A 15,635-nucleotide genomic window follows, 5' to 3' on the forward strand; every position below is an offset into this window, starting at 1 on the left:
GGATTCTTGTTTCATGACCCTATACAATCGAACAAAGAAAAAAAATTGTAACAAATGTTTTACGTTTTTTCAATCTTTAAAACCTGAATGCTAAAGAAATAAGATAACTGGAAAAGAAAATTAAGTAATTACTAAGGTTATCCTCCCCCTAAAGGAAAAAAAGAAAAGAAAAGGTTATCCTCCCTCTGTCACATGTTAGTAGAGGTGGATCCACATGGGGGATGCACGTAAATTCATCAACTTTGAAAAAAAATCATGTGTATTTATATATCTATCTATCTTGAGAGCGGACATAAATTAGGATATAATTAGCAATACACCTATAGAGGACATAGAAGTGCACTTGAGCTGCTAGTACAAGCCAAATCACCCACTTGCGTGACCAAGGTTTGAGCCCGACTAGAACCCTATTTTATTGAGCTATCAAAGTAAAGTTCAAGTATTATAGATCTATATATTTTACCAATCCAACATTACATTATTCGTTAATATATAGCCATCGAAATTTTTGCTATGGCCTAAATTAAGATGATATTGGTGCACTCTGCGTATTAGTTGTCCCTTTTACACGCTTTTTAAAATAAGAAATGTTTTAAGCTAACTAATTTTACCTACACCTCGTAGATATAGAGAAGTTGTTTCTGATAGACCCTCAATTTGAATAAAGCATTCCAAACAGTTTGAAAATGAATTTTCATCAAATGTATTTATTGGTTGGTATACAACAATGTTAACATCTATCAGGTTTCTTTCTAGCCTCAGAGATTTTATTTCCTTCTAGTCCCTCAGTTCCTATTTTCTGCCTCAGTAATCTGTACAGAAATGTTGATGTTAACAGCATTGCGACGTCTAAAATTGCAGTGAGTATCTGCAGCATAAACGTGTCTAACTCGATGTCAAGTAGTCAGTATTTGTTGATGCCTACTGTCAGCTCCCTGATGTTAACTACTTAGTATTGTTCCTCATAGCCACCTCTTTGTTAACTTAGCTGAAGCTCCAGGAGTTTTGCAATTTCTACTTTCATTTGCACCTGTAAAATGAACGACGATTCTGTAAATGCTACATTTGATCAGTATTGGTTTTTAACTGAAATTTAACATTCATTTTACTTGAAGTTAATGATGAAAAACACACCTGAACTATCATGTGTTCATTTTATTCTACTTGAACTATCACCAACTATTTACAGAAACACACCATCGTTCAAGTAAGAAAAGGGAACAACTAATAGTTGAGGTATGGTTTTTTGATAAATAGTTAGTGATAGTTCATGGCAGGAAACATGCAAAAAACGTGATACTTCAGGTGTATTTTTGACCATTATCTCTTTTACTTACAAGAATCAGGCAAGCTCCCTCCTCCAAGTGAAGATCTCCTCGACATGATTGGTGGTGGAATGCCAGTTAGGGATTGTCTTCGCAGTGTCCTTGCATTAGATGTCATTGATGACGTCTCCTCATTTAGGCAATTCAAAGGTAGTGGGGCTGCTTCACTCTTTTTCTGTTGGTTCCTGTAAGTTTTCACAAGTAAATAAAACACAATTCTGCATTAGATTAATTGAGTTCATCTATATATATGGATTAATTGAATACACAAGAAAACCAACTGAAATGTCATCAGACAATGAATCACTTACTTTCTTTCAGATCCATTAATCAGCTTCCCAATAGTCCGAAGTGATCTTCGTATTTGAGATCCTTTTCCATGAGTACGGCTAATCAAAGTAGGCGTCTGGACTTCAGATGAAATTGTACGCTCACTTTGCATTGCTTCCTTGTTCTCATTTATAGAAGTTATCAGTGGCTCAGGTGTTTTGGGTAGTTGAAGAGAAGGAATCCTTGTTCTGTTATCTGTTAATTTCACACCCTGGCTTTTAATGGCAGCACTTGTCGGACTCCTAGGTGCATTGCAGCTCTTAAAAACAGAAGTTGGACTTAGAGGTGCCTGCTGGCTTTTGAAACCAGAAGTTGGACTCCGAGGAGGCTGCTGACTTTTATAAGTAGGAGTTGGACTCCGAGGAGCCTGCTGGCTTTTGAAACCAGAAGTTGGACTCAGAGGTGCCTGCTGGCTTTTGAAACCAGAAGTTGGACTCCGAGGAGGCTGTTGACTTTTATAGGTAGGAGTTGGACTCCGAGGAGCCTGCTGGCTTTTGAAACCAGGAGTTGGACTCAGAGGTGCCTGTTGGCTTTTGAATCCAGAAGTTGGACTCCGAGGCGGCTGCTGACTTTTATAGGTAGGAGTTGGACTCCGAGGAGCCTGCAGGCTTTTGAAACCAGAAGTTGGACTCCGAGAAGCCTGCTGACTTTTATAGGAAGAAGTTGGACTTCGAGGTGGCTGCTGGCTTTTGAAACCAGAAGTTGGACCCTGGGGAGCTTGCTGGATTTTAAAACCAAAAGTTGGACTCCGAGGAGCCTGCTGGTATTTGAGACCAGAAGCTGGACTTTGTAGAGCATCCTGACTTCTAAAAGCAAAAGGTGGACTCAGAGGAGCCTTCAGGCAACTATCATTACCGGCTTGATCATACAATTTTGTGACATCATCTCCCTCCTGAAGCTCAGTAGATTGCTGTAAGCACACAACTTCTTGCTGGTCGCGCTTGCTAGTGAGTTCTGATAATTTAATATGTTCGAGATTCTTGCTGGCTAATCTTGGCCCTTCTAAACTTAATCTTCTCGAACGAGTTTTCACAGCTGGAGTTTTGGATCCCTTTTCATCATCAAGGTTTGCCTTTTCTGTCCTCACGGTGGTGGTGCAATTCTCGATGCTTAATCTTCGAGCTCGTGGAGTGGATCTCTCACCTATTGGTTTTGGCTTCTGGAAAGGTGTCCTTGCTGCTTCCTTTGTTTTGTTAATTTGAGGAGTTAGTGCTTCCTTGTTAGCCAATGCCCTTTTTAGGGTCTCAATCTACAATCATTATCCAACATTATAAGCCCAAGAAAGTTTTCTTTGTCCTGTCTTGTAACCAACTACAAAAATGAATGCAGTAACAACAACGAAATAAAGCAAAATGGAGAGAAGTACACAACATACAGAAGAAAGAACAGTATTGACAACGCAATAATGCGACAACCGAAGCACAAAAATACAGCCTTCTCTATCTTGTAACCAACATTTAAGCCACTCTACCCTCCCCAAATCCCACCTGTGGGATTACACTGGGTATGATGTTGTCTTGTAACCAACATTTAAGCCACACTGTTATACTTATATAACCATATAGTATCATAAAATGATTGTATTTTACCTCTGCCTTGAGCTCTAAAACTTCGATGCTCTCTTTATTTAAACGAGCTGCACCAAGTTCCACACTCGAAACCCTCTGTGCAAACTTCAGAGTACTAATTGTTTCTCCAAATGAATCCCCTTCAGGACTGACATGAGCAAACATTAAAGTTTTCGCATGTCCACCTGAAATACACCAAAAAAAAAGCATTAGCAAACTATAAATACTTGTAACTGCAGAAGTCACTTGAGTTAAAAAAGAAACTCCTCCAAAATATTTCAAAGCCTAAGTTTCTATTTAGCTCAATAATCGTCTAGATCTGTCAAATAAGTTGCTATGAGGAGCGAAATCTTGAGCTAATTGCACAAACCTAAAGAGTTCTGCAAGAGTAATGTGAGTTTGCTGTTTCTATAAGGGATGTGGGAATTCTTCTGTGCTAATGCTGTGATCACATCGCCCAAGCAAGAGAGAGATTTATTAATATGTTGTGCCTCTTTGAGGCTGTCTCCAGTAACTTCTGACTTGTCAACTCGTTCACTACCAGCAAGATCCACCAAATGGAGGCAACTGTGGATTATGTTTCCAGATGTATCTTCACCATGCACGTGTACAGTCAGCACACTGCATGTATTTTAAGTGAACATAAGTACACTCGACAATTTTAATAACTCTGTTAAGTTGGTCTGAATGGAAATTGAGTAGAGATAACTTAAATACTGTTCAGTCTCACCTGTGTGAACGGCTACTACGGTTGTTCATGGCAGTACAGCCAACAGCGCGGTTCAAGTCACCAAGTTTCATCAGTTCTATAACATCTGTAGCGCAATTCACAGGATGCATGCTAGCATCAGGCAGAGGTAGACCATTGCCACTCATGCAGCTTCTAATCTCTAATGTATGAACAGTTAAGGGTGCAATTATATCACTTTCTGCCTTGAAGTATCTCAAATGAACTCATGAAATCTGGTGTAAACTAAGGAATAATTCAGTGAAAGGATATTTAGTAAGCAACGAATCGTCTGCCAGAAGATCATGAATTTGTTCATTGTATATCTCGACCATTTGAACATGGATCTTATAGCTCATGATGTCCTTCCTTTCATCAGATAGTATGAATAGATCATTCAGAGCCAATTGATTAATTCCGAACTCTTTTATTGATCCACCTCCAGGGCCAGACTGCCAAGAGAGAAATATTCGATATGAAGCTTCTGCATGCAAGTAAGGAATTATTTTTCGCGTATGCAAAGCTCTTACCATGGTATATGTTTTCCCAGATCCAGTTTGACCATAAGCAAAAATGCATACATTGTAACCATCCATCACTGATCTTACAAGTGGTTTAGTGTCTCGAAATACATCTTCTGCAAAATTAAGCAATGTTACACGATAAAACAACAACCTTTATAAAAATATGGAAGTTGTATCTTCAGCTGTACAATGTAACACACGGTATCCTTACCCTGAGCGGCACTTGGACCAAAAACACGGTTGAACTGGAAAATTTTCCTCCCTTCTTTCCAGGATTTTAGTGGGTCAATTACAACCAAAGAACCATCTTCTCCAATGAAATCTATGGCAGTTTTGGCTTCTGCATTGAAGGCAGGCCTTATTCTGCAGTAAACTCTAATATTCCCTGAAGAATAAATTAACACAACAGGATTAGAGAGCTTTTGTGGAGCAAAACTTTATTCCAATAGGTTCTTCAATGGGGGTAGAGTAACTCAGCATTTTACTTTTAGTTGATGTTCTTTTATATACATCCTTTTTCCGTCATTTTCGACTCTGTGATTTATCATTTTCTGTTTCCTCCAATCATAAAACAATGGATTAAGCCATTTATCTTGATTTTCTGTTATTTTGGAACTGATTTTCTATTGCCTCCAATCCCAAAGCCTTTCACATTGTTATATTTGTCGATGTAATCCTTGTTGATACCTTTCAGATCTTGAACCATGTTTTATGTTTCCTCCAATCATAAAACAATGGAAAGAGAGAGATAAAAAGAGATTAAGCCATTTATCTTGATTTTCTGTTATTTTGGAACTGATTTTCTATTGCCTCCGATCCCAAAGCCTTTCACATTGTTATGTTTGTCGATGTAATCCTTGTTGATACCTTTTAGATCTTGAACCATGTTATGCAAGGATCTGTTTTCTTTCATAACCTTATGATATCCAAGAGCAGCATTAGACATATCCAGTACTTGGTCTCCTGAAATCAGGATAATTCAAATTTCAACTTAGCTTTCAAATTATAGAAATGATAGTCGATAAAGATATATAGAAAGGTTTGTTTACAGAAAAAGCCTACCAAGTTGCTTCAGATCACTTTGTAGCTGAGACTGCAGATTTTCGAACTCTTTCTTTGTACTTGATAACAGCACCTTAAGATTCTGTGAGCTTAAAGTATTAGTCATCCAAGACAGTGATCTATATCAAATCAAGAAAATATTTAGCCCAAAAAAACATATATTGAACTGGAAAGGGTGTTCTGCAAATCAAAGCATTACAACTAATGCACTTGCAGACCACTCATGATTAACAGTCACTAAAAGTCTAAAAGTCAAAAACAGGAATAGAAATGAAATATCTTAACATGTAATTCACATACTTAGAGGGATGATGTTGACAGCGGAAAATCTTAGAAAATGGAGGTTGTATGCGTCAGCTGGTGTTACATGGGAAAGAAGGTGGGCAAAGGACGTGGATCATCTTCTACTTCATTTTGTGGGACAACCATGAGGTTATGGTGGGATTTGCTTAGGTGGTTCATCAGCACTTGATGGGTAATACCAAAAACTGTAAAAGATTTGATGTTCAGGTGGAAGACGAAGGACTTGGAATGTGGCTAGTTTGGAGAGAGAGAAATACGAGAGCTTTTGAAGGTGTAGAGTCGAGTTTCTCTCAGTTGAGGAGTAGTCTCTGCTCCCTTATTTTCTTTTGACGTAAACAGAAAGTTCCTTGTTGTATAGATGATTGGGCAGAGTTTGAACAGAATCATATTTTGTAGATTCCTTTCTTGTTGGTTTACCCTTGTATATTGTCAATTTGGCCATGTTTATGAATGAAATACATATTCTTGATTTTTTAAAATAAATACTTAGACAACCAAGCTACAACTTAATATTCTTACACTTTTCAATAGATTCGACAACGTTATGGTTCACCGTCATTAGCAACGTATTCATCTCTACTGCAGTAGACCATACTGTTCTATTTAGATCATCTAGCTACCTATGGTAGCGCAAAAAGTGCATGCGGCGCGGCATTTTTTACCAACTGAAGTAAGATTTTGGGGACCATGAAGCACATAAGGCCTTCTATTGATGCCGAGGTTTTCTTCATCTCTTATACCATCCAGAACCTTTTTACTTGTCCAGAGATCATTACAACAGCAACAACATACCCAATATAATCCTACAAGTGGGGTCTGGGGAAAGTAGGATGTACACAGACCTTACCCTACCTTCGTGGGTAGAGAGGTTATTTCTGATAGACCCCAGCTCAAAATATGTTAATGAAGCAAGATTGCAAGAATAAAATGACAGCAAAATAGAAAGAGATAAAGCAAATGAGGCAAAAGGAAATCAGGTTATTTGTCAAGAAATCAGTAGTTCTTAAGGACTAGGATCAATGTTATCAAAAGAAATAAGCGCAAAAGTGTGGGTTTTGATGAAAAAAAGGTGCAAATTGAGAAAAAAAATACAAATATGTATGTGATATATCAATTGTTTAGTCTCGCCTCTTCAGGAGACTTTCATTAGCAAGGAAACGTATTACTTAGAGCCTTGATAAAGACAAGTACAACTAAGTGCACATTAAGCAACGTGAAATGCTCAACATGTTTTGTGCTCAGTTAACAGATCAACTCTTTTCTGTGGATCAGCAAGAAACATGTATGGCTGTTGATACTTGAGGACAAAATTCACCCAAATGACATACAAGGACAAATTTCAAATAGAAAGCCCTGAAGGTAAGTAAATAGTAAATTATAATCTAGTTCAAGAAAGACTTACCGAAAGTTCCTTTTCTTGAATTGTAACTACAGTCCAGTGGTTGCATTTGCCCTTCTTTATGCAAGCTCTGCAACACTGCAAACCAGAACTTACCGATCACCATGATGCTGAAGCACGACGCTATGATGGACATTATATTTGATATACACACTTAAGTTCTGTGTGCAATGTCCTATTCATTTGGCCTTTGGACTAATGGAGATTGAGGATTCTAATTAGACTCAAGCAGTATATATAACACTACACTCAGATTGACTTTTGATCTTTCCAAATAGTCTCCAGCTACTACAATACTGAAATCTTTTTAAAAAATAAACATGTAGATAGTTTGATAATAGCCAAATAGACAAATTCCTTTCCATATAGTTCCCATGACTTTATAGATATTTCTCATCAACTCAAAAGTAAAAGACTCAGATTCTTAACAACTACTTTCATAATGGCAAGATGGACAAATTGAATGCTTCAAGGTTCACAAATGGGGAAAAATGCTTAACAGGTGACCAAGCTTACCTTTCGGTTTCTAAGATTAGATAAATCTTGGAGGGGTATGCATTTGGAGTTGTCTTCTGAGCAACTTATCTCTTTTAAAGGATCTGAGTTCAACTGCATGAGGAGGATTACAAGCTATATGAATCATATTTAAAGGACAGTCGGGAAATAATATCCAGATTTGACATTAGTTTACTGATCAATTTAGCAACACCAACAACAAACCTGGTGTAATCCTGCGAGTGAGGTCTGGTGAGTGTAGGATGTATGTAGACCTTACACTACCTTTTTAGGGTATAGAGGCTTTCCAATAGACCTCACCACTACCTTAGCAGAGTAACAATAACTTACAATTATTCCAAGTAATATTTCACCTAGGTTGCATGCATCTTTTGTAGCTAAGCTTCACTATAATGTAGCCCTTCTCTTAAAGGTTTACTTTCAAAATATGAAGTTATAGATGCTGCTGAGCCAATATGTAGGAGGGATTCTCATGGAAAACAGGAGGCTACTGTTTCAAGTTCATACATGAGTTACTAGCATATGTTTGAATGCAATAATCAAATGAACAACCTCGTTAAGAAATGGAACTAATAAATCATCAATATCTCTTTTTGAGAAAGAAATAGATCATCAAGCTCATGAGGTCCTTTTTTTTTTCTTCCTCATCATCTCTAAAGACCAAAAAACTGAAAGAGATGGCATATTAAGAGATGTTATGCAAATATGCATTCTAACTAAAAATATAGTTCAAGAAGAATGAGTCTATCAACGGAAATTCATCATTTTTTATCTTACTTGTCCAACAGGTACATATTCTCTTTAGCTGCATGTGGAGGATGGAGATGACATAGATTGAAAATTTCTTTTTGAAGATATGAAATGGAAACAAGGCAAATTCTCATGTCAAGAGTAATCCAATTACCTTAGGGGACTTGTTTTGAAGTTGTTCCTTGAAGCAGCTAGAGAAGATCCTACTGAACATTTCAACTTGGTTCTGTTTTGGAGAAAAAAAAATCTTGAAATGAACCAGCGATCATTGACTCTAAGAAAAGCCACAAACAGTCAGAAGCATACATACCGTATTCCCATTCCGAAAAGAAGCAAAAAAGTTATTGCCAATGTTTTCCTTCATGTCGACCATTCTTTCAGCTAGAGCCTTGACAATTATGCCTAAAAATCCAGTTTAAGAAACCAGAACAAACATGAATTAGTCAACGGAAAGTAGAAACTGACTCCGAAATAAGAATAGAATACAAGTTTGTTCATCATTATAAATCATGTCGAGATCAATAACTCACCTAAAACATTACTAGTTTTTCAAAACTAAATCTTATGATATTGAGTATGTTCTCAACAGAAGTTGCGACTTTGTTTCAACTATTAAATATGCAGTACTTTCTTTAGCATGAGAACATTCTTTTAATTGCATGCAAACGTAAAAGAATGCAAAGAAGCTAAAGAACTTCAACTTTACCTTCAAGTTTCTGAATTTCATCCTCTGATGGTGATTGTTTTGGAAAGCTAGCAGACATTTCCAATCGCCTGCGACTATCAGAATTGATTGTCACATGAGTTTGTGCTTGAATCCTTCCCCTAGAAGGAGTCAAGAGAGGAGACCTTAGAGGCTTATAACATCCAACACCTCCAGTCATTTGCTTCCACTCATGGTATGCTTTAAGTTCCAAAATGCAATCCACAACCTTAGTTGATGAACCTGCCTCTATGTTATCCTAAGAATGCACAGAATGAATTGAGAGGTTAGCATCTCTTTCCAGCCTTCATAGATTATAAAACTTAAAACAAGTCAAAATTAGCTACTCCCTCTGGTTCAATTTGTTTGTGTTACTTTCCTTTTTAGTCCATTTAAAAAAGAGTGCTTTTTTCCTTTTTTGGCAATTCTTTAGTTATAACTTTCCCCGCAGCATGTTTAAGACGGCTAGGTTGCTGGACATTTTGGTTCATTCTACATATCTTTAATTTAAGACGACAAGATTCAGAAGTCTTCTTTAATTTCTTAAACTCCTTGCTAAGTCAAAAGCAGAAAAAAAAATTGAAACAGAGGGAGTATAATTTTACCCTTTCAAAAACAGACGCCTCAAATGCTGGTAGCTTTAAATCTTCCACAGCTACCAAAAAGTTCCGAATGTTCTCAAAATATTGATATGCTGGCAAGGGCTGAGAATCCCACATGATTGACTGTGAAGGTGTGTGGTCTTCTACAACCTAATAACATAAAAACAACAACAAATGAAAAATGAATGTTGTATATAAAGAGCGGCTTTGGGCATACTAGAGAGTGTTGTACCTTTGGAACTGATCCTGTTTGAACTTTGTTAATTAAATTGCAAAGTACCAAGCCACTTCTCAAGCAAGAAACAAACTCTCTCTCGGAAGGCTGGCTTGATATACCTAATGGTCCGACGAAACATTCCAACCAGTGGGTTGCTTGATATCGCCTCAAAGCTACAAATACAATAAAAATCCAACATGAATCACATTCATTCCAAAAGGGAAAAATAATACTACAACATACCCAGTATAATCCCACAAAGTGAGGTTTTGGGAGGGTAGAGTGTACACAGACCTTACCCCTACCTTAGAGGTAGAGAGGAAAAGGGGAAAATAATACACAAAACAAAAAACTAACGCCTCCTGATTGGCCACCCTATCAGCGGAGGAGCTAGAGCTTTTCGCCCCCTTTAGCTTTGGCTCAAACTTTGTATTTGTGTTTAAATATCCACTTAATATGTATAAATAAGCTGCACTTTCTAAAATCCAGGCCACACAAACTTAAATTTCTATCCCCACATCAATACTACTTCAATCAAACAATTAACAAATACTTATACTGAAAATAATAAAAGGAAGAATGCTAAACCTGCTTCTTCAGCTTTCCTCCAAGCCAAATTGTATTCATGTCCCCTTCCTCTTGTTTGAGTCTCCATTAAAAATCTAATCTTTTAACTCTGTCCTCCAAAGAAAAAGATACAAAATGTTAAAATAGAACATATCTTTCAAACCCCTTAAATGTAAAACACTTCAATTGATAGTAAATCGAACACATTTCAAGAAAGCATTTATACTCATAAAAATGTAATCAATCCTAAAACCCTTTAATCCCAAATGAACATAAACCCTAAGAATCTCTTAAAAATCATCAAAATAATGAAACAGTTCAAAAAACTTGAACTTTACAAACCCCTTATGAAATTGTAAGAGAACTCTACATTTTTACATTAAGACATGTATCCTAAAACCCTTCAAATCACAAATTAACCTTCTCTTCATAACAATCAAACAGTAATATTCATTTGCAACAGAGAAATGTATCAATCCTAACACAAATCCCCATAGTTCAAAAAAAGATTACACCTTTAACATTATTCAAGAATCTTTTTTTATGTCAAATCAAGAAAATTTTTACCCAAATGAATAGTATGATTTCTAAAAATCTTTAAACCCCAAATGCACATAACACTCCATGAATCATTCCCAAATAATAATTTTTCAAAACAAATCCATAGTATACAGTATCGTCATCAACATTTTATATAGCTGAAACAATTATACATACTTTCAAGAATCTCACTTTCTCTCTACTAATGGTTAAAAGAAAATGAACCCCACAATTTTTTTTCACAATTTATGGAGATACAATTTGGAATCTTTTTTTTGGAGCTGAGGGAAATGAGAGTTAAAGAAGTATGAAAGTTAAAATTACTCTATGCTTTAGGTTTGGATCCGAACCTAAAGGCTCCGGAATCGTAACGTTACTTCCAAATTTGAATTCAAATTTGTGGGGTCTTTGATCTAAGCCGTTGATTGTTGCTACGTGGAATGATCATAGGCGTTGGATTTGATTACATTTAGAACCTAACCTTCTTTTTTTTTATACCAAGATATTGGTGATCTTCTTTTTACATCAATCAAAAGTGAAAAATGATCTTTTCTATTTTTAGTATAGATTTGTGTTTTTCTTTTCCAAAATATTTTCGAGTTGAGTCTAGAAGGCAAGATTAGTTAAAAGATTATAAAATCATAATTTAATGAACCGATTCGTCAGTAATGTTGTTTTTTTAAAAAAAAAAGATGATTGAATTATTCTAAGCATATGTTTAGTCTAATTTTTTTACTAGTCACTTCAGATTAAAAAAAAGCTGACCAAAGGTATTTAAATTATCTTTCTCTTTTTTGAAAAATAAATTAATGTTGTTATTCTAAGAAGGTAAATGATCATTAACTACTTATCTAAAATTCAAACACAAATTAGCATTCATTAATTAGAAAGAATTTTTTTTGGCTAATTAAGGTGTTACAGTAATAAGGGTGTGTTCGTCTCCACGATAAATTAAGGGGACACTCTATGTGACACATTTTTTTATTTTTTATTATATAATAAGATCCGTAGATTATAGAGTGAGGTTCGGAACAAATACGACAACTTTAAGGTCAAACATTATTAATTATTAAAGTCAAATCAACTGATTACATAATTTTCTTAGTCAACTTGTAATCTTCCTTTAATATATGTTTGACTTGTGGTTTGATTAAAATTCAAAAAGAGATAATGAATAACCTAAAGAAATTTATCACTAATCAAACGAGAATTAATATAAATCAAATTTTCTATGTTGCAATGCCATGAAAAGTGGAAACAAAAAAAATTATCTTATCAATAAAAGGAAAAGGAATATCAATTGTAGCCAGTTTCTCTTTTTTCATGCCAAATATGTTCACTTATCTGACTAATATTTTTTTTCTAAGAACAATTTATCTCAATCTACCTCTTCCATCTTTTTTCAGAAATATTGTGTAGTAAACGTATTAATTTTCACCAGTAATAAGTAATTATATAATTATATAAAAAATAATAGGGATCGGATAATGCATAAGTACCGCTAAACTATGACCGAAATTTCAGCAATACACTTAAATCTAACTAGGGTCCTATTACTCCTTCAAACTATTTTAAAATGGAATAAACACACACCAAAAGCTGCACAGTCTCTTGAAGACAAGTGAAGACCTAAAATATTGGACGCATATCATTTTTAATTGGTTTATTTTATAACTAGTATCCATACCCGCTCGTTGCACGGTATTTTTAAATGTTATAGTTTTTAAAATTTATTATTCACTTGTCAATATTTATTTATTTGTTAAAAAAAAAATGGTCTTAATAATACACTATTACTAATTATATGATCATATCAACTTAATGTTTTAGTACACAACTTTATTTATTATAATATTATTATTGTAATAGCTATAATCAGATATGTTTTTATTTACATATATTTTTGCTAAATTATAATAAAGCTATTTATTTCGTCTACAAAAATAATCAAATTTCAACTTTCGACATGAAATGTTTAATACCATAAGAGTAAAAACAAATGTAAATATTTAACATATTTATTCTTGAAAAAAGAATTCTTTTATTTTGTAAAACTATTTTGAACTCCACTTTTTCAAATTTTAGTAGTAAATATTTCTTGTCTTATGGTTTACATTTACAATTTGGGTCATTCTCTTTATATATTCTTTGTGGCATTCTTTTACGTTTGCATGTAATTAAAAGAACATTCTCATGCTAAAGAAAGTACTCAATATTATAAGGCATAGTTTTGAGTTGCTGAGAAAACTAGAATTGAAAGAATGCATATATTTTTGCAAGTTTTCATATCTTTTGAATAAATTGAAAACAAAACATAACTTTAAATATGCCTTTATTTCTGTAGTTTTAAATCTTTTAAAATAAACTTACTTAAATACGATGAAACATAAATTATTTAATTTAGACCTAGAAGAATTATTTAAGGAATAAAAATATAGTGTAAAACCTTAGGTTCAGTAAAAAATTATGTGTCTAGAATACTTTTAATGTTCTAGTTTAATAATAGTGCATAAACGTAAACCTAATTATAAGTGTAGTAATTGGTTATGTGCTTTGTGATCTAGTATGGCAATAAGTGTAGACTCAATCCGATGAGGCTCGTAATGGGCAGACCTAGATCGCTATCAAGGTTTGATTAGTTGTAACTAGGTCTCCACTCTAGTCCTTGTGTTAATATGAAAAAAATTATAAATAAGTGATCTAGTTTACAAAATATGTACACAATATATATGTGGAGAATATTTATACTAAATATATACGTACTGCGCAATAACATCTACGTACTATACATAAAATATACACACTTATACATAACTGGTATATAAATTGTGTATATTTTGATCATTTTTATACATAATTTGTAAACTAGTTGATTGAATTGTTTACTTTATGTTTGTATTTCTATAAACATACCATTTGGGTTATTTCACATCATTTGTTGTACACTAAAATCTCACTAAATTAATATTCGGTTAATTAATAATTTCTCTAAGATAACAATTTCCTCCAGTCCTGACTTGGGTCAATGAAAAAAATCACTCATCTCGATAAGATAATAAGATACTATATTTTCAGAAGACCCCTATATAAATATATTGTTCCATTAATATTATAAATTAATAATCCTTTAAAAGTACAAATATATCTAAGAAAATTTAGAGAAATATGATTATATTATGTTCAGTTTTTTGTTAAAATTTAAATCTCGTTGAAGCTGAACTCTAACTTTTCTTATTGCATCCACAAGTTTCAGTGTTGTCTTTTCTAATTGCACCATAAAATTGTGAAGAGTTCTAGATGCAATTGTTTCTTACGCGTAACTGCTTCCAAAGGTATTGTATCATCATCAAATTTATCATCAACATTGTTTTTCCAGTGATATCTACAATTTGTTCTAAGTTCTGGACCTCTGAACATGTATCATTTTCACTCATCTAATAGGTTATTAACGTTCAATTTATTGCGGTAACCGAGATCATTAATCATGATCTCAAGTTCATGAATGACGTTTTCTAAAGTGGGTTCTTTCAAATTTTTTGAGATTCTATCCTTGAACAATTTTTTCGGTGTTGAACACTCTTTAAATTAATAAATATTAATTTATTGATTAAATAATACTTCTATAAAAAATAATAATATTTCATGGTCCCACCTATATTAATTTAGAGAGGTTTTGTTGTATATGTTTGTTATCTCATTGATGTCATCATCTTATAAATTGTATTGTAACATAGAAGAAAACCCAACTCTTCTACAATCTACGATATGTCGAAAATGATACGTAACTATCTTTGTTAATCTAAATATATTTTGGGTAAACTACATAAATCTCACTAGTTTAGGTCCTAATTACTAAGATTTTCGATAGTTTCAAATATTACTTCCTCTACCATATTTCGTGCATAGGATACATGAGTCTGAATCCGCAAGATACTTGTATCTGCCAAATTTTAAAATTGAGATACATATTTTATTTGTTTAAATTAATTGGTTATAACTAATTTCTCTAATTAGAGGAGTAATTGAGGAGTTTCAGAATACATCGACAATTAATTTTGAAAATTTAAATTAATCGAATCTCTTAATATAAGACGGAAATCAAGGAGTGTATCTATGTTTAATTTATTTTATTTTATCATTATTTGGAATAATAAATTCATTAATATTATTAATAAAATACAAAAAACATGTATATCTTGGTCTTTTAATTTGATTAATTTCATTTTATTACTCTTAAAATAATGAATTCACTAATTTGATGTATCTATTATCTATATATGATGTATCCAACAAACTAAATATTTAGATACACGAGTATCATACAAGTACATTCATATGTACCATAGAAATATCTAATATTAATTTCATGTATTTGTTATATGTATCTAGGTATTAATTTCATGTATCTATTTATATGATCTAATATTATTTCATTATCTTTTATTTTTTATATTTGATGTATTAAGTATCAATTTCATATGTTATATTTAAAAACATGTATC

The 15,635-nt window shown here is 33.6% G+C and overlaps 1 protein-coding gene across 1 annotated transcript; it reads right to left on the reverse strand.

Moving 5' to 3' along the window:
• Positions 1-765: 765 nt before the first annotated feature.
• LOC125818696 (kinesin-like protein KIN-14L) lies at positions 766-10,723 on the reverse strand. The gene is made up of 19 exons (XM_049498207.1): positions 10,615-10,723; positions 10,042-10,199; positions 9,813-9,959; positions 9,211-9,466; positions 8,815-8,906; positions 8,659-8,730; positions 7,755-7,847; positions 7,242-7,316; positions 5,537-5,618; positions 5,342-5,437; positions 4,686-4,859; positions 4,481-4,587; positions 4,224-4,402; positions 3,954-4,118; positions 3,594-3,844; positions 3,245-3,408; positions 1,637-2,904; positions 1,338-1,510; positions 766-1,030 (listed from the first exon to the last, which is right to left on the reverse strand). The coding sequence occupies exons 1-19, from the start codon at positions 10,679-10,681 to the stop codon at positions 963-965; spliced, it is 3,687 nt and encodes a 1,228-aa protein (XP_049354164.1). The 5' UTR covers positions 10,682-10,723; the 3' UTR covers positions 766-962.
• Between the last annotated feature and the right edge of the window lie 4,912 nt (positions 10,724-15,635).

This window comes from Solanum verrucosum, unplaced genomic scaffold, assembly GCF_900185275.1.
Source record: "Solanum verrucosum unplaced genomic scaffold, falcon-dt-bn FXZP01000252.1, whole genome shotgun sequence".
In the NCBI taxonomy this organism is placed as follows: domain Eukaryota; kingdom Viridiplantae; phylum Streptophyta; class Magnoliopsida; order Solanales; family Solanaceae; genus Solanum; species Solanum verrucosum.